Here is a 27,799-nt window from a genome sequence, read left to right on the forward strand (position 1 = left end):
ACGGATCATCTGGACTCTTGCTGGACCTCCAGACGCCGCCTGAAGCTCCGCCTCGACCAGTCACAGAGGCTTCTCTTCGCTCTCTTCCCTGGGACCACTGAGGCCCCCGCTCACTCTGAGGGCAGCTCTGACTCTGACCTGATCTCACGCCGGCTCCCTCGTCTCACCAGAATCCAGCTCCGGTTCTTCCCTCAGCTTAAAGGTCGAGCACGGACGACGATTCCGTCTCACCCATCAGCTCACAGCTCACACAGCAGTCGGCTGAAGGGTTGAACTAAAAGAGCTTGATCCGCTGGTCCACCTCATTGTCCCTCTAACCTCGAGACAACTTGTCCAACCATGAGTCCGCAGCTACGCTAGCTAGCCACTCGCATCGAGCAGGGTCAAGCTAAGAAGCAACGGGAAACGTTAGACAAGAACGATACTGGATTTCACAAACTGTGACCTTGGAACTCACTCGGACAGAGCTGAGCTAAAAGGCTCCCACTCCATTTCTACACTGAGTCTTGTGAAGCAGCCAACGGACAGAAGAGAGGGAAACATCCCAGAGCTCCATTGAGAATCTGGGAGAGTGGAATCTCTGGAGAAGCCAGTGGAGGAGGGTCATGGTGAGAGGCCTCCTGGGGAGGGGCCCCGGGGCCCGACTCAAAGCTCCTCCAGAAGCCCAAAATGGACCCCCAGTTGATGTGGTGGGATGTATCCAAGATCCATTCCGGATCCGGACCACGTGCTGTTTGAGCAGCAGGCCAGATCCGGTGCGGCTTCACTTGCTGGATCCAAAATGGATGTGGGCCAGCTCTGGCCTGGAGGAGCAAATTCAACATAATATATGGGCAGATCCGGGACATACCCGGCGTGGGACGTCCACCTGGTGGATCCATCCTGGATCTGGAGGCGATAACTCCTCTGCGGCTCTGACCACTGGCAACAGGATCCAGCTGAAGCCCCTTGTCGACGTCCGACAGAATGCTCCATTACGTCCCTGGTTAACGTCTCCATTAGCGCCACGACACCACGGCAAAATGAAAACCAGACCCTCATCTATCAGTACCTACCACGCGGCGTGTCGTGACCGCCACAGCGAGATAATTGATGCTAAAAACATTTGCGGGCGGAATTATTTTCTTCTCAGCCTCAACTGCCATGACAACGTTTAAATATGCGAGTACGAACGTCCAAGTTTCTGACTGGTTTCCTTCACCAAAGCGATGACACGGTTAGCTCTGAGCCGCGGCCTCGACGGCTGCTCATGACGGGACGACCAAACTTGACCCCTTTGCTCTGCCTCGCCTGCCTCCTGGAGCAGAGACGAGGACAGTGTGGGCTCCAGACTCCGCACAGAGGGAGTCAGTGCCCAGAGGAGCGCGGACAGCGCAGAGTGGCTGGAGTCTCACCAGCTGAGACGCCGTCGTTCTCCTCCACTCCCGCCATTGATTCCCGAGTTTTCCGGAGTTGCAGGTGCAACAACTGTCAGCAGCAGCGCCATCCTCCTCTGGATCTGGGGGTGCAGGAGGAGTGATGCGCCCAGGACACGACGCAGAAGTAATTGGTTCCATTATCAGTGACATTAAGAAAATGGATCTCATTATGTCTCATTAGCTCGCGCAGGTGCTCGTCCTCCCATGAAGCGTCGCGATTGTTCCTTTCATTTCAGGAGCCACAGATCTGCGCCTGGAAGATGTCTGAAGAGACGGGCGCCTCCGCGACGGACAGCGCCATCTGGCGGCTGCGGAACGTAACTGCAGCTCCTCGACAGAAGCGCCCTCAAATCCATCCAGCTTGATGCTGTCTTCACCACATTATTATGACTGTTATTATGTCGCCTTCTCAGTGCTGTGATAGTAGAATCCAATATTTTGGCATCGAATAATAGTTTATCAAGAGGAGGAGGAGGCGGATCCATCCAGGAGGTGGCAGCACTGAACCTCTGAACCTTGACTGGCTCCATTCTGACTGTGAAGCGCGAAACTGTCCCACTCGGTTCCATAACAGAGTCACAGAGAAGATGGATTTAAGCCACATGGACATGAATAAACCGTTGTAATAGTTTGTGGCCGTTTGACGTTTTTGGCTTTAGAATGAATGTTATTCTTTATTTACATAAAATCTTAAGGAAAAAAAAGATTTATAGATTTTTTTTCATACATTTGCATAAAATCAGAACATTTCTACAGTTTTTGAAAAAAAAATATTCCGCCTGAATAAAGTCTGAATAACGATTTTTTTTACCTATTTGATGAAGAAAAAAAAACACATTTGACTAAAATATTATTTCATATGTGATATAATTTTCAGGATGTTTTAATTTAATAATAGAGATTAAAAAATGTATTTTAATTTTTGACAAATGCAACACAACAATCTGTTCTTCCAAATCAAGAAAATCTTGAACGATTTCCTGAAACATCTCCCAACTTTTTGTTCTGCAGTGCAGGTGCGTCTCAAGGTCTGGTGTAGTTGCCATGGCGATGGACCCCGTCTCTCCTCCACAAGGGTCTGTGTGTTGACAGATGTGTGGAGAGTCCACTTGATTTGAAGACGGAGCCATCGCCATGACAACAGAAAGAAATCCATTCTGTGATGATGAGCGTGATAAAGGGGGTGCAGGAGGTGGTCTGGACTTGAGGCTGGCGATGTTTGACCTCAGACTGGACCCGATAAGACACACTCATGACCGCAGACACGCAGCCGCCGCTTACTTGTCGTCACACGTGTCGTACAAAACCGAGGAGTCGTCTGGAAGAAAGTGAAGAAAAGCTTCCTGCCGAGCTGCAGACGTTCGATTCACCTGTCAGACGCCTGCGCAGCGTTTGATCTCCACCTACCAACTCGGGAACGGGAAGAACACAAGTCAACAGCCATGGAGAACCACAAACCAGTGGCGTGACTCTGAGCCAAGCCGTTGTCGGGCTCGAGCGGACGACTCGGGACTGACCATGAAGAAACTTCCAAGTGACCAGATGACTGAGAAGACGTCGAGCTAAGAAGCTAAAGACTCTGGAGTCCGTTTCATGTAAAGTTCCACTGGAGCAGACCTTTCCACCAACCAGGCTGAGTCGCTCAGATTGTCGCCCGGGTTTAACCGAGTCTGAAACAGGGGACTTGTGAGTGAGTTTGGCTCCTCCCACCGGCTCTCCTCCTTCACGGCTCAGTGTAAACCTCAACTGCAGGATTTGAAACTTGGCACAGAGGGAGCCGCTCCACGTGACATTTAAAGGGTCGTAACTTCACCAGCACTCAGAACAGGAGACGCTTCCAGGTTTAATGAGAAATCCTCCAGCAGTAAACACATGTGACCTCGGTTCATCGGTGACTCAGAGCCGCACGGCGCAGTAGAAACACAGCTGATACAAAAGATCTATGTACAGTATCATACAGGCAGGAGAGGAGGGGTGAGGGGGGGCGTGTTCACATGACTGTGTTCCTGTTGGGTCTCACTTTTAATGGATTGATCACGATTAACTGCATTTTAATATCAGATACCAGAGTGATCAGCATTTGTTCAGCCTCCATCCTGTAAAGTACATCACCAGCCTGGGTGTTAGGGTGGTGACATCACCTGGTCTGGTGAGGGACACCTGGAACTGCTGCCGTGGAAGATGTTACTACTGAACACATCCGGTCGTAAACAACGGTGTGGATTTATAGAGAAGAGACAAACGTAGGAGGAGCATGTGGGGTGTAGAGGAGCTGCTGTGGGGAGGTCTGCGCTCTCCGTGTGCTTTTCTAGTTTCTCTTTGAATGACTTTGAATGTCACGTGCTGCTGCTCGAGTCACGTCAGCTGAAGCATTTCGCGGAACTGAAGCGTGAATTTCACTCAAACAAGACTCCAGAACAACAACCCCAGTCATGTGAAGGCGGCCAACAGCAGGGTGTCACTTTTGTGCTCTTCATGAAGAGTTGTGTGTCGACCAGCAGGGGGAAACATTTCACAGCAACACGACGTGAGGGAGAAGGGTGTGCAAATCAAACCCGCAAAACTGTGGCCGTCCTCCGTGGCAACACATATTTACAGACCAAAGCTCTGTAGAAAACCACTGGTTCTGAACCCTCACATGCCAGGACCAGACACACAGCGGTTGCTTGGTGTCTCAGAGAGTGAGTGAGGACGTGTCTCTTTCATCGGGCGCCGGCTCTGAGGCCTTTGATCTGGGTAAAGCTCCGGCGTCTCCGGAGAGCGTGGATGGCTTCCTCACACTGGTGTTTGGACGAGTAAATCCCCACAGCAGAGGTGTCAGCAGGTTTCCTTGGTCCAGAAATCCTAACCTCCTGTGACCCGCTGGCTCAAGACATGTCGAGCTGCGGAAACGCTCCATACAGAACCACGGCGCGTTTCATTCCTCCACTCCAAATTCAGCAGGAAACATGGCCCCGGTGAGGACCGAGTCTGAGCCGTCACTGCAGGGCGCTCTGTCGCAGTCCGACACAGCTGGTCAGACGGTGACTCGCGCTCATGTATCCCCGACCAATTCCGACCGCAGTACTTCCTCCAACGCAACTTGAGTCTGTCCAGGAAGCTGTTTGAGTCAGTTTGCGCTGGACTCATGAAAGACACTAAATACTGATGGATAACAGCGTTTAAAGGGAAATCTGAAGTCCGAAAACAAAACGCAGAAAGAGTCCTATCATTCACAGCGATGGTTCACCAACTCTGTGCCCGTCATTCTCAGGGATGAGGTCAGAGCTCGGAGCGGTTCGACTAGTTCGAGGACCCACTGAAGAATATCAGTTGTTTTCGTTGTAAACGTGTTAAAAAATGGATTAAATTTGGTCGTAGACTGAATTTTGAGTGTAGGGATGAAAGACGGACCAGCGCAGACGTTCCCAGTGACACAGAAGTTCAGAAACCAAATGCCCCAGGAGCTGGAAAGTGGCGGCCCGGTGACTGTAGAAATCCATTCAGGTCATAAAAAACAAGTGTACTCTGCCGAGTGACCGGCTCAAGTCTGAAAAGTTCCCTATCGGTTCCCTGGGACGGAGAGGAAAGCGTGCCAGCGAGTCTAGACCTGCGTGGAGTAGGAGCGGTGCAGCGTGGCGTAGCGTCCGGCCGGGTGGGCGGAGCAAGGCGAGCGCTGCTCGGGCTGGTCTAGACTTCGCTGGAGATGGAGCGAGACGGTATGAGGACATCGGGCGTGGTGGGGAACCGATAGGGCTGATGGTCATGTGACCTCCCCGCGCGCAGTCTGCAGGGGAGAGAAAGGAGTGAGAAAGAGAGAGAAAGAGAGGAGGTGGAGGAGAGAAGAATAAATCAAGAGCAATGCACAGGATGAGGAGGAGGAGGAGGAGGAGAGGTGGACTGGAACAGAAATAAGGGAGGAAGGAAGGAAGGAAGGAGGGAGGGAGGAGAGTCACGGCGGGTTAGAATGGCTGAACGTAGGTGTTGTAGAGCGTGGAGGAGGAGGAGAGCGCAGGATGCTGGAGGGGAGGGGGGGGAGACAGAGGAGAAGAGTCAGGTGAGGGTTAGTGACGGACACAGACCACACGGGACCAAGTTAGCTACAACAGTCGCCTGCCTCTCGGCCCAAACTCATCGATCGGGTGGGACTCTCTCGTTTGTGTGTATGTGTGTGTGTCTTTTTATGCATGTAATTATTTGTTATTATCAGAGAAATGATGAAAATAAAAATATGTTTAATAGAGATGTATATATCCATGTTTCGAAAAATGCATTTTAAAAGGAAAGAAAAACGTTTCAAAAATCTGTAAAAAAAAAATCCCTGTTATAAACGCTGAACAGATGCATGAACCCCGTACTGAATAAAAAGGTACGGCTGCTCGGTTTGAGGGCCACACTTTGTTCTTTGTCTTCTTACATTTACAAGAACTTCCAGTGGAGTGTGTGTCCTCGCACCAGAGTGTCTCATCTGCTTCTGCGGTTTCATGTCTCTCTCCCGGGGCCAAATGATTTGCATGAAATCAGGAAGGTAAATGACCCCCCACCCCGAGTGTGTCGGGCCCCGGAGTGCTGACTCAGCGCGAGGAGATAAGCTCCTCTCTGAATCCCTGATGAGACGCCTGCAGCGCCCAGCTCAGAACCCACTCAGGAAAGGTGTTTGTTTGAGGCACGGCAGGAGCCATGCGAGTCTTGGGTTAGAGACGAGGGAAGGTCTCACTGGGGCCCCGCCCTCCCTGCCTCACCCCTTACCTGAGGGCCACTTAACTTTTCGAGCGGACTCTCCACGCAGGGCAGCGACACCATGGCCATTCCCAGCACCGACTCGGGCCGCTGGGCTGTAGGCGGAGCGGGGAGGGGCTGCAGCTGCTGGAAGTTGTTAATCACACAGGTCACCTGGAGAGCAGGAAGCAGGAGGAGGGAAACATCAGACTTGGACGGCGACTCACTTACGGCTCCGAGTTCAAAACCAGAGCTAGGTTTAAAACTATATCGTTCGTTGAGAAGGGTTAGCTTTGGCATCCTCCTCACCAAAAAGACAGCGATGGCGCCCCCGGTGAAGAACCCCGCCAGCACGTCGGCCCAGTGGTTGCGGTACTCGGCCACTCGGACCACGCCCACGATCATGGCCAGGCAGAGCAGTGTGAGGCTGATGGTGGGCTTGGTCAGCCGCGTGCCTTTGGTCCGAAACACCAGCGTCACGTACATCTGAGGTGAGACGTGTGGTGTCAAACGCAAGGCCTGGAGGCCAAATCCGGCCGTCGAGAGCTTCCACCTACCACTGTGTACACTGCAGAGTAGACACTGAGCGCAGAGTCCTTAGATGGGAAGGATTTCCGAGCTGACATGATGATCAGCGGGTTGCCGGTGCAAGCGCGGCGCTCTGTGACGTACTGCATGGTGGACTGGCAGCCCAGGGCGGTGTAGTTCGGCCGGCAGGCGGAGAGGAAGTGCGGCGTCTGGTTTCCGGTCACGACCTGGCCGGCGTTAGCGAAGATGGTGGTGGTGAAGAGGCCGAAGGCGTAGACACCTTTAGGACGAGGAACAGAGGATGTGAGAGGATGAAGTGTCTGAACGGCTCAGAGACGGACGGCAACACTGAAGGCTCATGTCAATGTGAGGTCAAACCCTTCAGAAGGGTCAAACCATGTCACCAGAGGGACTGACTGGGTGTTGACACCTCCTCACCCATGTTTCTGAGAGCTTCTCTGCTGTTTTGATAGCTTGCTGTCGTGGCTTGTTTACACATTTGCAGTCACTTTCCAAACCCGTTTGAGGCAAAGGTTCAGCCAAAGGCCGATGGTTGCCACTCGCCCCTCGTTCTTTCAACTGGCTTCACCTGGTTCTGATGACTCTCTTCATCCTCTGGTGAGAAGAACCGGCTTCCATGCTCACTGGCTCTATCAGAACATCCAGCTGTCTCCATTCTCCTCTGGCATTTTCACCTGCATTCTGAGGGTCCAGTGACCTCACAAAGGCTTGGTTCTTGCTTTGATCCACTCAGAACTAGACTGACACTTGGTTACCACCTCAGTAGACGACACGTGACCATTGCATGCTGCAGATTGACTGAGGCGTGTCTGTGACTCTTGAAAGATTTGGCTCTCGTGAAGCCTTTTTCTCAGCTGAGGCGTGAAAGCGCATCACCCTGCCGCATGATTATCACAAACCACTTCATATTCACGAGCGCCTCCCTGCTGTGATCCTGAAAATCTCCCCACAAAGATCCCATCTTGCTTTACTCTCCAATTAACAGCTCCTTGTGAGCCAGTTCACTCTGCGACCGCCTCAACATATTTCTCTCTCTTCTATAAATACAGAGAGACAGGAGCTGCACACGGGGCTGGGGGAGAACAAGGTGTTCACCTAGGAAGCGTATGATTCTTCTCAGGAGAGGGTTGAAGTAGCAGCAGTCTGCCGTCACGATGGTCTTCTCCTGCGTTCCCTCGGCCTTGGTGAAGAAGGCGCACAGTTCCCCGGCTAGAATCTGTGGAGAAAACCAACCAGCGTTAGAAACAGATCCCAAATGAGAGGGTGAAGTACGGCAGAACTTTAGAGGGAAGCTGGAAACATGCCGCCGACCGTCTGTCCGTCCACATCCTCCAAGACCTTCCAGGTCTGTGGGCCCACAACAGCCATCATGTGGCAGGCGGAAAGAGGCGTCCAAACTTCGCCGCTGTGACCATTAGGTTGGATTTCGGGGCCCGAGTAAGACCAGACAGATGGAATCATCAAGAAGCGTGAAACCAGCTTTGGCTGATAAGAAAACACCAGACTGGCTTGTCGACCTGAGATGGAGTTTCACAGCCCGAGGTTCTGCTTCTCCACAGGCGAAGACTTCACTCTGATCCGTCCTCCCTGACGCTAGTGTACGACAAGAGAAGAGGGAACGCGGCGCTGTGAAGCTGCAGCCCAGGAAGCGCTTTCTTCTGCAGCCCAGCCGGGCGTTGTCTGGCCAACCTCCAGACACAAACACAAGCCGCGAATCAAAGCAGCGGCGTTTAAGTCCGGTGCTGGAGTGCCAACACTCCGGGGGACGTGTTTTAGCGGCAGTGAAAAGACAGCACGGCGCCAGTCAGCGCTGCGATGAAGGTAGAGCGAGGAGGAGCGGGCGATGCTCTGAAACTGGGCGGTGATTCACGCCGCATGCTTGATCTGTGAGGTGGTGACTCCTTCACTGGCAACCACCGTCAGAGGTAACACCTCCTCAGAGGATGAGGTAACACCTGCCTCACAGCTGGAGCGCCCCAAAACAGCTCCATTCTCTCTGTCGCCGTGGCGACCCCTGTCACACGGCCTCTAACTCATCTGGAGACACCAGCGTCAGGTGGAGGGAGACCAGATTCCACGTTCTCCACTGTCGCCAGGAAGAAGTCCTCAGTGGCTGATGGTTTCTGACCTTCAACCTTGGCTCATATGGCCCTCCTCCCCACTCTGGTTTCTTCCCACAGCCCTCAAAACGTGTGAGAGTGAGTGGTTGTCCACTGTGACCAGAAGATGGAGATGTGAAGGGCACAACAGAAGGAAGCGCCTTACTGACACATTCATGAGTAGAAAAACAAGGAAGAAGATGGAAGACGAAAATATGATAAAGGGAAGAACGTCACAGTTTTGAGGGGCGAGAATGAATCAAATAAACCACAAACATGACACTAAAAAGTCATATGTTGGAGGCTTCCTCTAAATCAAGTGTTGGCTGTAAACCACCCTCTAAAAAACACAAATACAAGGACAATTCTATGTTTGCTTGTTTGTTTTTTTGCTGAGTGAGCTTCACAATGTAGAAAAACAGGAAGTTTGGTCACACTTTTTGAACCTCCTGAAAGCGACGGGCCATTATCCAGCCTGAGCTCTGCAGCAGTCGCGGCCAACCATCCACTTGATTCATAGATCGTGTGAAAGCGGCGGCCATTATTGAAATAAAGGTTGTAATTACTGTGTAGAAAGCAGCTGCAGCGTCTTTCCCACATTTGGCCGACCGTGTAAAGCAGCTGGGAGAGAAACAGTCGGTCGCACCGCTGCCACTCGGGACCATGTCGCCGCCGCTGCTGAGCGCAGGCTTTACTTTCTGCATCTAACCCTCCATTAGAGCTCCCTTCTGCAGATGATGATGATGATGATGAGCCCGTGAGCGTAATAACATGTGGACGATCAGAGTATTTACAGAGTCAAATAAAAGTCAAAGACTTCTGTCAGACTGAAGGTCCACTGAGCTTCTAACAGGCTGGTGGTTGGACTCTTCTCATGCTCCAGGACAGGCAGCTCGCGCTAACAGCAGGACTGAGCTCATTTATCCGTCCAACTAAATCCTGGACCCAACATCTGGGCACAGATGTGACGTGGTCACATGGCCGGGAGCCTCGACCCGGGCGTCGCGGGGAGAGAGATTGTCGGACCACACACGTCTCATTCCTCCTGATTCTGTCCGTTTGATTCATATTTCATAACTCCACCTCACGGACCCAGCTGGGCTCATGTTGCGCGGCAGAAGTGGATGGCGCAGAAAAATGAGGCTGAAACATGATGAAGCTAAAAAAGCAAAGGTTAGAAACCGATGCTCTGGCCCTGATGACCACGCGGAGATCCCAGATCCATGACCCCACTGTGGGGTAACCATTATGTGGGGTTATTGATATTTTGGGCTAATATACATTGAAATCGTAGGTAACGTTACAGAAAGATTTCAGTGCCTACAGGGGTCCTTCCAAGGTCTATGATGTTAGCGGATGATATAGTGGTTTGGAGTGAGAGTGTGTGGAGGAGAAGAGAATTGGCGGTGGCAACTGTGACGTCAGAGCAGCAGCAAGAGTGAAAGAGAAGCTTGGCAGGACAGTAGACATCAGTGAGACTCAGGAGTCAGAGGAGTCAGAGAGTAAGGGATCAGCCCATTTAACCATCCATTTAACACTGCGGATCGTGGGGGCAGCAGCCAGAGCAAAGAGGCCCAGGATTCCCAGACTCATCATTGGGCTCGACTGAGGAGACACTGGGATTCGGGGCGCCCTGGGATTTTCGGTACCTCACCGGGGAGTCGCCTAAACTCTCACTCTGTACTTGAGCTCTGTGCTTCAACTTTGACAGACCTCACCAGCGAGATCATTGGGTGACTCCATCTGTCCATCTCATGCAGTATCATCCCTTCTGTTTCCACTTCCTATCACTTTACATGCTTTCTCCTGCTCAGAACTTTCACACATTTGCTCGAGCTTCACTGTAAGAGCGAGTGATCGCTGCACCAACACTTGTGCTTTCATCAACCACAGCTGGTTTCCACTGTGACCACAAGATGGCGCCTGCATCATTGAGTTATGGGAAGCCCACTCTCTCACAGAAAAGCGAATGAAAATGGCCTCCTGTTGTCCCTCCTCAGAAGCATCTGCTGCACGACGCTATGCTCACATTTCAACTTTTGGCTCTGTATCGTTCCCTTCTTTCCGGCCTGCTCTTCTCTCTCATAACCCGCCTGCCAGCTTCCATTATGTCTCAGTGAGCGTCCATGTTTATCTTCTGCGCACTACCTTCACACACACACCTGCTCCGTCCTGCAGACACGTCCTCGCAGAGTGCCACGCTGTTCCCTGTATCAACGCTTGAGTGGATGATTCATCACGACGAGCGGCACTCAGGCACTCGCACACCCAAACCCAGACCTGACTCAGCATCTCAACTGAACTTTCAACAGAGAGAGAGCCAAACTTTATTCTGGAGTATGGAGCACCAACACTTCCCTCGACTGACCTGGCCAACACATCTGCACCCCCTCATATTGATGTTGGGAAAGTCCCATACCGACGCCGGAGGCAGCCTTCACACGCACCAGGTTTCCAACTGAAGCACATGTCCCGCCTCCCGCGGCACATCCTGATGCCGTGGGCAGTGCGAAGCGTAAAGAGGCGGAGCTTAGATAAATGTTTCAATTGCCTTTTAAACCCCTCGAAACGGCCAATGTGTTTCAGTCACGTGACTCTCAGCTGCAACACGCAAGCCACACCCCCTGCCTGGGACGCTACACGGGAAGGAAAGCGTTCCTTCGCCCAGTGAAACGTGCAACACAGAAGGGTAACTCTAGCACCAGCAAAAGTCCACCTTCCAATATCGGAGTGAGGTGCCGCGAAAACATCTCCAAAAGCGTATTAGCTTCAGCCTAACCTAGCTTCTTCAGAAGTTCCTGGTGAACGACCCTGAACTTTAGGCTTAGGCTTTAGGCATGTGAACATGAGGTTTGGTTTACTCAAACAAACTGAAAGAGACAGTGAAAGAGACAGCTGAACATCATGAGCAACAGTGGTGCTGGGCAACTCTCGCAGCCACGTCAGGACTCAGGAAGTGCCGCACGCTGACCGCAGCAACTTTGACTTTTCTCTGGCGCTATTGAAAGCCCAACACCCACTCACACCTCCACTCTCTTCCACTCTTACCGTGAGGGTGGGAACGGCGGTGACCAGCGAGTAGATGAGCACCGGCGGGATCTTGCTGCTGTGCTCCGGCCCAGGATAAGGCTTGGAGAAGGTCTTGTCGAAGCAGAAGAAGCCCTGGATGTGCACAGGGAAAGTGTCGGTGTACTCGAAGTAGTAGGCGAGCAGAACCGTCCCAGCCATGATGACCAGCTGGAAATAGAACATGACGAGAGACGGTGTGAGGAGCGGAGCAAGTCCCCATCAGAGGCAGAGCAGGAGAGAGACAGCGGCATCCGAGAGAGCAGCGGAGAGAGAGAGAGAGATGAAGAGGAGCAGGAGCTTTCAGGCTTCAAAGGACCAAACAGCATTGCATCTGAATGAAAGGGGGTTCCTCCGCACCAGCAGAGGAAAAAACACAGCGCTGTCAGGGAGCGCGCGAGGGAGGGAGGGAGGGAGGGAGGTGAGGGGCTGGAGGAGGGGAACAGGTCTGTAAGCTGCGAGCACTCCAAAAGCTGTGGGAGGAAAGTGCACACCAAAAGTGTGCACCAGTGAGTCAGGAGTATTTTTACACGCGGTCTCCACTACAGACCAGTGTCTCTTGCATAACAAACTCACTTCCCTGGTGGAGGCCGCGCTGGCGCTCATCAGAAATACCACAAACCTTGCTGAAGCAGGCGCCGCCGGGAGGCGACCCCATGTCTATCACCACATAAAACAACTGGTCACACACACCAATGAGCGGAGGAGAGCGAACCCTCGCCACATCACGACGCCCCGCAGCTCCGTGTTGCATCCGACTTGTCGATGCAGTGAGGAACTCTGTGGCCAACAGGTGTCAGGGGCCACAGCCATCGAGAGCATCATGAGACTGACAACAAAGCCAATACTGACGCGCCTGTCTTGCACATCGGGGCTGACACGATCAGATACACAACGTTCACGGCACCCGAGTCACAGCAAGTAATACGGCCCTGAGATTCAGGAAAGACTGGATGGATATGGAATTTCCCTATTAAAAAAAAAGTTTTTTCTCCTGATGATCATGATACAGTCACACGTCTGTGGGTTCCAAATGAATCAGAAGGCTGGATTGCAGGGTGGCGATAATGATGTAGGTGCAGCGTTGTTTCTTCTTCAGCATGACAAAACATACGTCACCAGTGTTCCTGAATGTTGATAAATGTGTGTTGGTGAGGTAAATGTTGTGGAGAATTGTATATTGAACTTTATGGTAGGAGAAGTCCTGGTTCCTAACATGTTGTTGTTCAATGGTGCCTCCTAATGTTCATACCATCAATGAAGAGCGTGAGGTCTCTTGCCTTTCAAAACAGTTGAAGAATTCCATTAGGAATAGTATTTACCACCTTTGACATTCTTGAACAGGAAAGAGTTTTGCATCTGAGAAATTCTTCATAGCTCTTTATGGTGGTGTGACAGACCTTTAAGGTAAATGATTTTCCTGTCAATCCACTGCTGCAGGGATAGTACTTATAAACTCATGTTTCCACATAGTAGTTTGAAAAATTGTGGCAGTTTTGCTGCTGAAAGAGGAAGGGTTGGACCATCGGTCGACCAGAGTGAGGTGGAGCTGTCACATCTGAAGTGTGACAGGCGCGGAGCCAGATATTAGCCTGCCCCAAGAGAGGGAAAAGCACCCAGTGCAGTGCATGCTGGGAAGAATGGAAACAAGCCAATCAGCTTTTCTTTCCAGTGAGTTCAGCACGACACACTGCCTTTCATCTGCTGGTGAATCTTTCATTCGTCTGCTCACGTAGCTGTGCGACTGGAGGAGCCATGAAGTGAGTGTGAGAGACAAACCTGAGAGCCCAGACGACAAAGCTTGAAATGGCAGATCAAAAACCCCAGGATGAACCATCCTGACGCGGAAAAAATAAACTTGCAAGGGAATAGTTCAGCAGGGTGTTTTGGCTGCGCTCCGTTTCATGCTCCTCCCCGGAGAGCCACTTGTTTTCCCGTCTGAGGATGTCACAGAATGTTCCATGTTTTACAGCGGCCTTGATGTGGCCTCGGCGATCAGACGTGCGACACGCTCCGGAGCGTTTTTAACTGCCGCTGGTGCTTATTGCTTCTCATGCGGGTTTACAGAAGCAGTGATCGATCCAAGAACAGGGGGAAGCTGTGCGCAGCTGCTTCTTCCAAGACTGGAAACTCCAGAGCAGAGATCATTGGGCGGATCCTCCTCCACCAACTGGATCTGTCGCTTCCTCCTCAGAGAGAGGGTTTTCTGATGGAGCCAAACCTCACCACGGTCACCAGGTCGAGCAAAACAAGCCTGAGCGATGGTTTCCTCTCAGGAACCTTCTCACTGGCCTCTTCAATAATGCAGCCAGCAGATCTTCACTTTGCAGCTACACAACAATGGTGTGGTCAGATTGAGACTTTTGACCCCCCACAGGTGTGAGGTCCACTCTGCAGCGCACTGCTGACATCATCACCCCACAACTGGGCGTCCATGTCCGAAACAAGGTCTGCAGCTGAAGAAGACAAGTCTCAGAAGGGCAGGTCCACGACAGAGGTGGCGGTGAGCCGGCGCATGAAACACGCCTGATAAGTGAGTGTGAAGACTCTCGTCCTCACCTTCCCCGAGGAGCTCACACTTCACAGCTGTCAGATCATCACGTCAGTCCCACCTTTTGAGAACCAGCTCCCATTTTCCCGACACGCGAGGGATTTCTTTTCTTTTTTCTCGCTGATTGATCCAGGAACAACCTGGAAACTAGAAACTCAAGCTCATGTTCACTCACTCAGATCAGGAAATCCTGTTCTCTTCCCAGCCAAACCAGCGAGTTTCACCAGACCTGGACCCGATCTCAATACCCTGTCATGTGAGCCAGACCTGGTTACGTGTCCAAAACACAATGTTGGAGACGACATTGCTGCCATTACAACTGAAGCTCCAGGAGTTTATCCTCGCCGGTCTGGAGACCAGCGAAAGAAGCTGGTCATCAAGTACAACACATTCAACGTTTTGAACCGATTCAGATCAGTAGTTTTGCATCGTTGTTGCCGTGACTCAGACAGACCCAGTTTAAACTGCAACCGATCTTCAGAGGCCACCAGGTGGCGCTGTCTGCTGGAAACTGTTTGGACTTGAACGTCAAATTCACCATCATCTCTAAAACAACAGCGCCATCTAGTGGCCTCTGCACATCAGGACACGCATCACCTTTTAGCCCCGCCCCCACACACTCCCTCACTCCACCACCGAGTCTGACATCCTGGTGCTGGACTGTGCCCTGCAGTCAAGGCTCCACTGACTGACGACCTGTCCAGGTCAGAGTGAAGGGACGAGTGGGGAAAGTCCACCTCCTGCTGAACCACCGTCCTCTGAAAGGCCACCGAAGTAAACACACTTGCTCTGGTGCCCAGTGGCACTTGAGCACTGCGTTTGCCCTTTTCCCGTCCCGTTTCATCTGATATCCTCGTCCACGACCTCCCAGAAATGTCAACCTGCTTCCCGCTCCACTCGCCTCCAGCCTCTTTCACAGAGCCGCCTCTCAGTTCTGTTCACGATGAACGTCAGAACCCTCCGCTGCCTCACCTGAGGACGGCAGGCTCTCACAGGCGAAGCTGCTTAAACCGTCACGTCGCTGAAGAGATGATATCACTTTAAGAGCGTCTCCTGTGGCGAGGTGCCAGCAGCGTGAAGCCTCGCACGTTTCTCCACCGCAGCGACCCGACGACTTAAAAAACAAGACCCAGACACATGGAAGGCATGGACTGGGCTGAGAGCATGACCGCAGCTGCCGCCTGTCCAGCAGCAGAAGATGAATGAAAAATATTTCAGAATTTATGCTGAAATATTTTCATGTTTTAGATTTGATTTTCACTGTTATAAGCATGTTTTCGACATCCAAGTAAATAAATAGCCCCATTGTGTCAGGATCATCTTTGCTTTGGCGGCTTGGTGAAGGTGGTGCAACCATGTTGACGTCACAAGAGTGTTTTATTTTGGGAATACGCACTGACTGATTTCCTGCTTGTACGACCCTCTCAACTCCAACTTGACGGCAGGCCTATGTCAGCGGCACAGCAGCATGAAGGCGGCGGCACAGTTCTCGGACTGGCTTCATTTTCCAAGCAGCGAAGCAATGAGACATGGTGGTTCTGTTTGAAGCCCTGCTGCCATGGGTTCTGGCTCTGGAACCTAGCTCCTCAGATACTGGATGCAGAAGGAAGGCCGAAGGAAAGGTGGATATTCGAAGGCCACAGATACATTTCCAGCGCTGGCTGTCAGAAAAATGAGTCGTGAAATGCCGACCATAAAATATCTTCAACAACATCTCAGTTTCTAAAACTGTGCAGATGAGGAGTGAGACCGGATTAGAGTGCGAGCCCTGCTGACGGCGGCACGTCTTGATGCCGATATCGGTCACTCTGGGATCAGAGTGCTGGAGGTGGTGAGGAGAGGTCGATGAGCCACGCTTCCTTCCGTGTCTCCGCCGTCCCAGGACGCCACGGGAGCCGCGGCGCCTGAAAGAGCAGTTCTGTGTTTCCATGGATGAAGGATCTGGAGCAGAAGAAGAGTGAGGCGCTGGGGGTCCGCCGTCAGACAACACGGCATCCATTAAGGAGTCAACACACGCTAGGTTGCACCTGGGCTGCATGACAGTCCGGAGGCGGGGGAGGGAAGGAGGGGGGCGGAGTGACCGGGGTCAAAAAAGACAAGGAAAAAAGAAGGAAACTCCTGGCACCCTGAGCCGAACTTAGACGGTGGTTTGGGGGGTCGTGACCTCCAGGTGAAGCGTATGATCCATGGCTCCATGCCGCACCAGAACGGCGGTGCCAGGACACGCTAACATGTCATAGCATGGTGGAACACAGTGCGAGTAACTGACGAAAGACAGCACCATGGTGAATAGTGATTCACCTGGCTGCACTTCATGTAGCCACCTGCAGGGGTCGACCCGCCAGAGTCTCAGCAGCCTTTGTTTCCTGCCGCCACTCCACCTGCGTCTTTAACCCCCACAACAAACCGATGTGATGTAGCGCCATTAAGCACAGGGACATTTTTATCATCACAATGTGGGGCAGGACGTGTGACCCGGCGCCGCTGAGGTGCTCAGAGCTGGTCGGAGCCTCTCAGCAGGAGCTGGATGAGCAGGCTGCCCAGCGCTGATCCCTACTCAGTCACAGGGAACGATCCCCTCCAGAGCCGTGAAGAAACACATTCTTCAGGAAGACGGAGGTGCAGCAGTTAAAGGGCCGGTGGTGGCGGCGGCGCTTGGTACAGAGCTGGTCTTCACCACCACGATGAAGAGAGCCACTCACATGTCTAAAGACTGACTGGCTTTGGTGCGACGGTCCTCAGAGGAACCTCTGGCAGCGAGAGTCAACAGATGGCTCCACCAATCAGCTGCCAGGGATCCTCTTGACTGGTGCCTGTCCTGATCCAAACGCCATCCAAGGATGACTCCACAGATGGTTGAGAGCATCACTCCATCTGTCACATCAGGTTAAGCTGCAGCAGCCGTGTCCACAAACGACGGCCCGTTTGACTGAGCTGGACCTGCCAGCACTTCTGACAGCTGCTGTGCAAACCTGATGAATATGAATCCATGTGGTCACCAGAGGTTCCTGAATCTGAAGCTGGGCGTTTCTCCAGAGGACATCAGTGTCAGTCATGTGTACAAATAAAAGCTAAGCAGCTCAACGAAAGAGAGAGAGACGTTGATGTCAGAGCAGTTTCTCAGCTCCGATTGGCTGCGGCCAGCCCAGCTGGATCATCACAGGGATGATGTTCCAGAAGGTTCAACCCACCCTCACCCCCCACTGATGTTGGGAAAGTGGACTTCTGCTGATGGCTGACTGGTGCTGTGTATCAGCAGGTATCTTGCGATATGATAGGTTGTGATACTGTATGGTCAGCAATATATTGTCGTAAGAGCCACCAGTTCAAGGAAAGCAGATCATACAGCACATCATGTGCAAGAACACACGGTCATGTCATTGTTATGACTCCAGTCCAGTTTGACTTCACTTTCACTCCAGTCCAACACAGCGATTCATGGCTTATCGAGCAAACAGCTCAAGTGTGCTGAAGCAAAGAGTCAGTACTCAACACGCCACAAGTGCAGCAGCATCTATCTACACATTAGATACTGATATGGTCCAGAGCTTCCAGGAGCCGATTCATGTAAACAAAACAAAACCTTGTGAAATGACATGAAACCAACCATGTGATCAGCCAAAGATATTTGTCATTGGAAAAGTCCAACCAGCAGCAGAAGCAGGTGCAAGTCATGTTTGTCAAATTTACGAAAAAAAGTAACACGCAGTTGTGTATTACAACTGAGCATCTCGCGAGGTGTGTAACAAAAAAATTGTAGCGGCCCTCTAGGAGGCCCTATGGTTAAGAATCACTGATACGGTCAACATAAAATATTAAGACAATATTGTGCAACCAAGTATTAGAATCAAGTATTGCAATGTTTTCTGACTAAACTAGGTTTCCAACAGAAACATTGTAACTGTCTGCTGCACATGCTTGTCTTTCTGATCCTGTTTCATCTGCTCATCATTTGTCAGCAACTGGCTCCACAGCACTACTGTGCTAGTGGCTACACTCCAGAAACCAATGTAATTAAACAGTTCATAAGACCTTTATTATCTTGTCACGATTCAAAGATGGGGGTGATTTTTCTATTTTCTTCAGACAGAGACATTATTATGACAGTTGTGTGGGAGGAAACCGGATCCGCGCCTCCCTTCTGCAGAGGAAGAGTAAAACTGAAACTCTTCACTGCAACTACATCATATTTGTTTTTGAATCTGCGTAGGCGTGGAATTAAAGGTGGGTCCAAGTGAGGTCAACTGCAGCGGTTCAGGTGTGACACTGGGAGACAGCGGGTCCACGTGAAGCGCGCAGGGTTATTTATAGAGACATGGAGGGGCCGCTAAAATCCTGCTGACAGGTGCGGCAGGATGCTCGGGTGTTAATGAGGCGAGCGCGTGCAGGGGCCAAGCTAAGATAATTGGGACAAATAAGGAGTGAAAAACACATTGGATGTCGAGATTCGGTTGAAAAATAGAACACGTTCAGAACAATAACTGGGGTTCAGAAGCGGCCAGTCGGTGCGGATTCAGCGATGCGACAACAGTGCCCTCTGGTGGCGAAGTTACACATGGCTCATTTCAACAATTTCCCGTTTGTTATCACCGTCTTCATCCTCCGTCAGACGCTTGTCCCAGCAAGCCAGGGTCCAGGGATCATGGCTCTGATGTTCAACATCAGACAGGCGCTAAACTGTGGCGGACCGGCGCAGATACCGTGGGAGGAGGATCAGAGGAGAGAGGCTGTTTCTGCATGTGGGTGTTCGCCTCTCTCACACTGCCTTGGCCAAAAATATGTCTCTGCACTGGCAAGACACGAACGAAGAGCAGGGAAGAAATCACTCCAAGCAGCAGCTATTTCACAAAAGCAATGGAGCAAAATATGAATACATATGAATCATGAATTTTCTGAGACAAGTATAAAACAGTTATGAAGCTCATATCTATCACGGAACGGCTTCACAACATCTGTTGGATGTTTGTTATTTCAAAGTTATAGCAAGGTAGTTTGCAAAATGGCTGCCTCACTCCAAACGCCAACACGGACGACAAAGAACGACAGACATGCTAGAGATACACAGATCAGAATCAGAATTTATTGCCATGGTCAGTGGGGGTTCCACCAACTGGGAAAGTGCTTTGAGAGAAAGTGCTGTTAATAAATAAAATAAAATAACCCACAGATAACAAAGGCTGATCACAAATTCAACAGTCTGACGGTCGAGGGGAAGAAGCTGTTCCTGTGACGGGAGGTTCTGGTCTGGACGGACCGTAGCCTCCTGCCAGAGGGAAGAGGAACAAACAGTCCATGTCCAGGGTGAGAAGGGTCGGCTCTGATCCCACCTGCACGTCTATGGGTCCTGGAGACATACAGGTCCTGAAGAGGTGGCAGGCTGCAACCCATCACCTTCTCAGCAGAACGTACGATGCGCTGCAGTCTGCTCTTGTCCCTGGAGGTGGCGCTGTTGTACCAGACAGTGATGGAGGAGGTGAGGATGGACTGGATGATGGCCGTGTAGAACTCCACCAGCAACTTCGTCGGCAGTCGTAGTGTTCGTAGCTGCCTCAGGAAGAACATTCTCTGCTGGGCCTTCCTGATGAGGGACCTGATGGTCAGGACAGGTCTTTTTGAAACTGAATAGCTGAGTCAGCAGTCCTGACTTCACCACATCGCCTCGCGGCTGCAGCACTGGGAAGAAGAGCTGAATGTCTCGCCCTGGCGGCCACTGAAAAGGCTCGCTCTTTCTCCAGCAGATCTTCAGGGCAGCTTCACCCCTCACACAGCCTCATGGTCCCCTCAGCTCAGAGCATCTCCGACGCAGTTCCTGGTCTCTCCTTTTTTGTGTCACTGAAGGGATCAATAAAGTTTTATCTCACCCCACAGCAAATGACCCCAACCTTCCTTTCTTCATTTGTCAATAGCTCAAAATTGCCCTGTGACCGTGATCCACTCGTGTTTTTTTCCAGACGAGAAATGCACGGCATTAGACGTCAATTGACGGCGTTAAATTTTAGCGCCAGCTAGTTTCACGCGCATCGATTTAGCCATAGCCGCTAAAATATCTCACACAGCCCCGCATTGATCCGCTCACGGCTTTATTGGTGAAGCATCGGATCGATGGGCTCCGCTCAGCGCCAGCTGCTGCAGTCCACGGTCACACCATCAAGTGCCGGAAACGGCTACTGACAGCCGTCACGTGACGTCCGCACATTGTCCGAGCGCGACACAATGAGTGGGTCACGCTGACAGAAGAGGCTGAGACTCGCCACTGGAGGTGATGTGACTGGTTTCCGTGGCAACCGTGGAAGAAGGCGTGGGGTTAAATCTCGAAGCGGGTCCCGCTGACACGGCGCGCCGTCACCACGAGTGTGATCTCAATGACACGCCCCCGAGCTGTCGCGCGCTCCCTCCATTACGCTTCCAGTCCAACAGTCGGCAAAGTGCGGCTCGGGGGCCTCATGCGGTCCCCAGTTAAGGCGGCCCTCATCAAGTCAACCTTTTTATGTTGGAATTTTAATTCCAAATGTTTGAACTTTGAATTTCGTCCCTCACTGCAAAAAATATCAAATATTTAAATCTTCATTAAATTACTTTTTTGGACTCATGCACTTTTAATCAATATTTTCTTTTAAAATGTTAAGGAAAAAAAGTGCATTTCCCCAAAACTCTGTTGACTGGAGATGTCCACCACTTCTTTTTAACCCTTCAATAAAGCAAGACTTGGGGGATGTCTAGGGACGTGGGGTTGGGGGCATCGATGAGTCAGGTTCTGGTGGCCTTCACAGTCCTCCTGAAGGTCCTAGCTTAAAAGCTGGAGTCTCACTCGACTGACTGAGACAGCACTGACAATGGCATCACCACGTTTTCACCAAAAAAAAGTGGGGCTCTCCCCAGCGTAGGGGGCTCCACTGTTGTGTAGTTGCTGGGGAGAACCCTGCAAACAACATTTTCATGGAATAGTTAAGTCTTATTGAAAGGTTTCTAATGTTAAGGCACCAGGTTCCCTTCTAATTTTCCCTGTATTGAAATTGCATTGCCCTCCTCAGGGTGAGATGCTCAGACTGGCCAGGAGATGGTGCACTTGAGTCCTTAGCTGTGGTGCAAAAATTCTGCCGACTCAACATTTCTGTTCAAGAAACTCAAATCCCTCCTGTGTTGTCATCATCCCAGTCATCTGTTCATGTTGGACCTGAGCTGCGAGCCGAAGCCATTGGTTGAACAAACAACTGGTTTTCTGCTTCCTGTGTTCTCATACACACCAAAACGTGGAAGCTATTTGAGCGACAAGAGAAGAGAAGCTGCCTGGAAAAACAGATCCTCAAAGACTCTCTCCAGGGGAAACAGGGGAATCAAAGTCAACACATCAGCACTGAAGACCGAAGAGAATATTCAGAAGGAACAAATGGACTCTCAAGCAGCATCTTCACAGGCAGCGACCGCCCAAAGCAAATCCTCTCTGCCGCAGCGCTGCTTCACACGGACGCCGAAATCTCATCGCCCTTTTCACTCCATCATTTTCACCCCACGCGTTTCTGTCACTGCTGCTCCAACAGCTAAAGAGCGCCCTCTTCGTGCAGCCTACTGGACCTCATTAGACACGCATCCAAGATGGAGCTCCACGTCAGGAGGGGAGTCGCAGGACGGACCGGGCCGCACAGAGGCGAGAGCCGCCGCCTCACACATTCCACTTGCTCCGAGTTGCATCACCATCTTCCATATGAAGCTGAATACTTCTGCTCCTCTAGTGAGCGCTTCAACACGCAGCGATGTGGCGTTAAAAGGATCAAGTGCAGGAGGAAAACTGGTGGCAACATCACCAGAAAGTAGGTGTCAAACTTGCGTCCCGGGGGCCAAATCCAGGCCTCGAGTCCTGGAGAAGAAGTTGGTGCAAACTTCAAATTCAAATTTAAAGTCACCAAAAGCACCATCTCCAGCACAGTAACCATGGAGGAGGTCAGTTTGACGGCTGACTTGTTGGCCTCCAGCGGGCAGATATTCTGTCCACTTTCACCTCCTCTTAATGGAGTGAGTTCGACAGCCTTGCTAAAAAGCATGTCAAACTCAAGGGGGAAATCCACCCCACCATGTTGTTTTCTGAGGCCCAAATAGGCTTTCACCTGATCAGCTCCACAGACACGACACAAAACTGGCTCACATCCAGCAGAGGTCGAGGAAGTGACCTACGAAGACGGCAGCATTTGAGCTTTGCACTTGGACGGTCTGTTTTCCAGCTAGTTGAGTTTAAAAAACTCAACTTCAAAGCAGTGTGTTCAAGGTTCTAGATGAAACCGCAGTGCCTCATGTGGCATGATGAGTCGCGGAATCAGCCGGATCCCGGGTCTAAATGAAAGAGCGCACGTCAGGACGGGCCGCGGCTGGACGTGAAGCGCGGAGGGATCCTCTCCGGAGACAGCAACATATGGTCGGCCAGAAGTCGCGGAAAAATATAAAGCCTCCTTCCGAAAAAAGCAACGTTTACTGCCGGTTGACTTGGTCGGCGGGCTTATCTGGGGCAGAAAAAAACTCTGACTTCATCTGAATTTCAGAGGAGCGTTAAGTTTGGGTCAGCACTCGCCGAGGATTCGCTTCCTCTCTGCGGTGAAGGCAGACGGAAGGCTTCACCTTCGGCCCGGTGACGTTTCCGGGTTTGAGTTTGTGCAACTGTAGGACAGAAGGCATCAGCTGGCGATCCACAACTGCGATCTCCCTCAGCTGCTGACAGCTGCTCACCACCTCTGTCCCAGTGAGAGGAGAGGGAAACACACTGGCTGATCTGGGCAGCGACCTGAGGCCTGATGTGTGGGGGGCTCACGGCCCACTGGCCTAATGGAGCGCTTTCACAGCCAATCACGTCCAAGGGGACTCGCGGCTCCCAGGCCGACTCACATCACAGATCAGTGGAAGCAGAGTCAACCCACTTCCTCCTGCGGGGCCGAGCTGACAGACAGGTAACAGACTCACGGCCTCGTCGCCACGTCAGTGCAGCTCTCCGCCGCTGCACGTCCACACCAGAGAGGAAACCAGAGCAAAGTGTCGGGACGAAAGCGGCCCCATCATTCACTCCTCTTTCTGTTCTAAATATACAGTTTTTAAGGTCTTTATTTTTTATTTTACCACAATTAAGTGATGAGTCATGTTAATATTAACAGTATTTATTGTCACTCAAAATAAATGTATAAATATGTTTAGGATTTATGTCAAGAATGTTTACTGTTAAAATGTATATAAAAAGAAAAAACACATCAGAAGCGAATAATGCTGAGTAATGACTCTTCCCGGTCATCTGCAGCAAGGAGGTTATGATTTATCACGTCATTTTCCATCATTTCCTCAATCTCAGTGGAGTTTAAATCTGACATGCTGCGTGTGGAGTCATGAGGGCTTCAGACTGATGAGGAAATGTTCGGCGACACGAGGAAAACTAGCAGGCAGCTGAGCATGGAGCATGAGAGGACGCTAACTGGAGTGAAAACAAGCTCTTGGAAAGGAAGGATGAGCTTGAGCTGAGGTCGGTGTGTGCAGTTTATTGTCAGGACGAACCTGCATGCACAACACGGCGGGAACAGACGGACGGCAGAGAGCTGGACACGCGGGAAGCCTGCAGGTCAGAATGAGCTTCCTCATCGCTTGATCGATGACAACATTACAGACGGTCTAATAACCTCCCCTCTCCAAGACGTAGCCCTGGCTCCGCCCACACGGGACCAGCGGCCTGGCGACGGCGCGCTCCCTGACCTTTGGCATTGATTCGTGCGGCATGGCGTGCAGCTGCAGGAGTCCACTCGCTGTCACCAACAAGCGGCTTCATGAATCATGCAGCTCACACAGCAACTGCGGCCGCTCGGCTGCACCTGCCCCGGGCGCAGGAGGAGGAACGTGCCACACCGAGCGGGGGGACACCCCTGCCCAGTGCTGGGTCGCTCAGTTGAAACTTTGAACAGTCAGTTTGGGACCCAGAGAGAATGGTAGCAACGTTTTGGGATGAAGACGGAGCTCATAAATACTCAATAGGAAGTTATTAGATTAGATATTCTGTGCCGAAATACAGAAATCTCTCACGCATGTGGAGAACCTTCCAGAGAACCATTGGATTGTGCATTCAATTTTAATACATGTAATTTCATGTAATAATGATGTACTTACTCAGAGCATTTCACAATTTTTTTCCATGTTTTTCCATCCTATTATGGCTTCATTTTCCTTGTTCCTATCTGGAACCCGACTGTCATATTTTGCCCACATCTGGGATGGATGTGGTCCAGATCGGTACCAGATGTGAGCTTTATATTAGCTGATCCGTAACCGACGTGCCAAGTGAGACGGCGATGGCTCATGTGTAACAGCTATCCAAGCTGGGTTTCCTGTCCCGTTCATGGACGATGCCCAAAAACCCTTCCATTGTCTCGCAAGAGTGAAACAAGAGAGAGACGACTCAGGGCTGGAGTGCGGCTTCCTACCTCCACAAACAGGAAGCAGGGCAGGATGGAGCTGCTGCTCTTCACACCTGGCTTCTCCTCCACCGCCATCCCTCCGTGCCGCCCAGATCTGGCCTCCTCCTCCTGCAGCAGAGAGCAGCACATCAGTCCTGTCCGGAGCGAGAGATTAGAGCCCAATCCCATCACAACACAACACACGATCTGAAGCACGTGCCGAGGGTTCCCTCTGTGTCCCTCTCTCTGCGCTGCGCTGCGCTCAGAATTTGATTTATTACAGCTGTTTATTCTTTATTTATGTGCATTAGACATGAATATTTGAGAGGTGCTCCAACATTGAACTCACTCATTCACTCCACCCGGAGGATCCAAGGCTTGTGTTGAGGCCTGAGGTCCCAGTAAAAAACCCTCCAAGTAAACAAACACATTGCTTTCCAGCACTGACCGGTGATTTATTCATGCCTCAGGTGCCCACACATCCATTCCAAACGTTACATTTCCAGGGGTCGCAGAAGAGACACATGAAGATCAGCACCAGACAGTTCTTCAGTCACATCCTTCCACTTTCTATTGAATTTTCCCACCTATAAATGAATATCATGTCAAAGACAGTAGAACTGGAGTGGAAGAAGCAAAAGCAACGCGCCATCTTTTTCACAACCGCGCGGTTAATTTGAGACGCAGAAGTTCATAAAGTAGTTGAAGATTTTCACCAGTGATTTTGATGTTAATGTTGGACTTCATTAAACATATTCCCAGTGCAATGTGCTCAGTCGGACTGTAGGTGGCACTGAAGAGCAGCAGAAACTTTTCACCACGTTGCTGAAGCCACATCCTCACCATTAACTCAGGCTGTGTATTGGCTGGCGTCTTGCGACACAATACGTATCACGATACAGGAGTGGCGGTACGATACACTGAAATACTGATCGGTAGTTTGTGTCGGTGGACGAGTGCCATCGGGGCGTCGCAAACACAGCAACATGTCCAAGTATTTATGTATAAAGTATTTATATATCTGACGTAAAATATCAAGACAACAAGGAGGGAAGGACGAGGAAGAGCGTGGGAATGGAACTAGGGTTAGCATGGTGGAGGCGCTAGCGTCACCTGACCACCAGCGACAGACAAGCTACAGGAAGAACGTCGACTTGAAGCCGGTGGGAAGGAGGAAGACGTGAAAGCCTTCCTGAAACTTTTGCAGCATTTCACCACTGGGTTCGCGACTCAGCGCTAGCTAGCGTGATGCTGGAATGTGATCAGACATGAAGCATATCACGCACTGCTAGACACCTTCAGTCTCTCCAGCTGGAGTCAGGGACGGAGTGAAACCATCTCAGAGAAAGAAGGGCTGCAGGATTCTGTTCCCTCGGGGGCCAAGTGTGACGTGCCAGAGAGCTCTTTCCCTCACTGTTCACTGGGGGATGAATAAGACATGATGCCGAGCTCTTCACTGATCTAAAAACACAGAAATGTTCCAGACTCCTTTCAGACCGGAGGGATTATATAAAATCATTTGGAAAAATGAGGAGCAGCCATGTTCCTCGCCCACAGTGGGAGGCGGCGCTCTCAGCGGCTCCCAGAGAGACGCGAGCGTTTGGTGGGGAGGAAGCACTCAGGGGTCCGTCGCATGACTAGTGGGGACCATGGCTCCCTCACACTCCTGTCCCACGCACAGTGACCACAGCGAGAGTAGCCTGGCTGTCGGGTCAGGTGAGAGAACGGCAGCTTGATGTGAAGACCTGTCACTGATCAGCGTTCAGGCTGGAGATGAGAGGAGAGCAAGGAACAGAATACATGAATAACCAGCCGCTCTCCTTAGTTAACTCTGGCTGCTCTGGAGGAGGGTTGGCGCTGAGATGACTCGGAACAAGTACCAGTTACCGTGCAGAGAAAAATCATGAGCAATATTTTACCAAGAATATGTGATCACATCATATATATGTGAATATGTCAACACATTAAGGAGAACTGCAACTTGTGATGTACTACTGTACATAGGAAGAGTTTCCAAGTTTATGATGAAGAAAAGAAAGAATAAAATTGAGATAAGAAGTTTGGTTTTATATAGTTTACATCGTAAAAATCATAAAATTTAGTTGAGAAAAAAAAAATACATTTAAATAAAATTTGTATGCATACATTTATATGTTTATGTTTTCACTTCAGTGACATCTTTTCAATCATGTCATCATTTAACTCTGATTTTTACATATTGCTTTCCATGGATTAAACCTGTCTGGTTGGACGATTCTTCAAGAAGCAAGTTTGGAATTGATAACAAGCAAACCTTGACAATAACCCAGACAAACCTCAGGCTGCGCTGCCTCTCACCATCCTGGCCTCACTGATTCAATGACCATCAGCTGAGGCCAAGACCATCGCAGGGGCCACATGTTTGGGCCCCATGCTGGCTCCTTTGGAGTCAATAGAAGGAACTAAACAGTCGTGCAGGAGGAAACAAAGACAGAGCCCAGACTGCGGCTGGGTTTCAGCTTTGGCACTTCACTCTCACCAACGTGAGCAACTTACTTTGAAGTACACAAGAAAGTTGGTTGATATCAGGGAACAAGGCGAGTCTCTCAGAATCAAATTTAAAATGACCGTCTGAATATTCATGTATGGAAAGGATAAAGCATTAATATTGGGTAATATAGTGAAAATATTCATGAAAGACCAAACATGGTATCTATAAAATAAATAAGACATTTAAAACAGAATTAGTAAACATACAAAAAATGTAATTAGCAAATAAACTTTTTTTTTCTATATGAGGTTTTTAACTAATATTTTAATATAATATTTACAAAAAATACTTTAATTCATATGAATATTTTTCAAGGCTTGAGGTGAGGTGTATCGACTGTATGCTTATTCACCAGCTCCACGACACCCTGGACTCTCTGGGACTGAGCCAAGACTCCGGAGGTGCGGGTGACATCAGGGGCCGGGGAGCAGTGACCATCACATGGATGTGAGGCAGAGGTTTGTGGCCAGAGA

At 50.7% G+C, this 27,799-nt stretch overlaps 1 protein-coding gene across 2 annotated transcripts in view; it reads right to left on the bottom strand.

Annotated features, from left to right (window-relative positions):
- Positions 1-3,248: 3,248 nt before the first annotated feature.
- Positions 3,249-27,799, bottom strand: part of plppr2a (phospholipid phosphatase related 2a) — a 44,264-nt gene continuing 19,713 nt past the window's right edge. The window contains exons 4-10 of one of the 2 annotated variants that reach the window (XM_053851337.1): positions 24,824-24,951; positions 11,813-12,001; positions 7,761-7,881; positions 6,674-6,924; positions 6,426-6,602; positions 6,163-6,290; positions 3,249-5,184 (exon numbers count right to left, since the gene is read on the bottom strand). In XM_053851337.1, coding sequence (XP_053707312.1) covers positions 5,088-5,184; positions 6,163-6,290; positions 6,426-6,602; positions 6,674-6,924; positions 7,761-7,881; positions 11,813-12,001; positions 24,824-24,951 — 1,091 coding nt within the window. In that variant the 3' untranslated portion in view covers positions 3,249-5,087. The remainder of the gene's footprint in view (positions 5,185-6,162; positions 6,291-6,425; positions 6,603-6,673; positions 6,925-7,760; positions 7,882-11,812; positions 12,002-24,823; positions 24,952-27,799) is intronic. The other variant, XM_053851338.1, reaches the window with a different exon arrangement.

The sequence above is a fragment of the Synchiropus splendidus genome, chromosome 19 (assembly GCF_027744825.2).
Source record: "Synchiropus splendidus isolate RoL2022-P1 chromosome 19, RoL_Sspl_1.0, whole genome shotgun sequence".
Classification (NCBI taxonomy): domain Eukaryota; kingdom Metazoa; phylum Chordata; class Actinopteri; order Syngnathiformes; family Callionymidae; genus Synchiropus; species Synchiropus splendidus.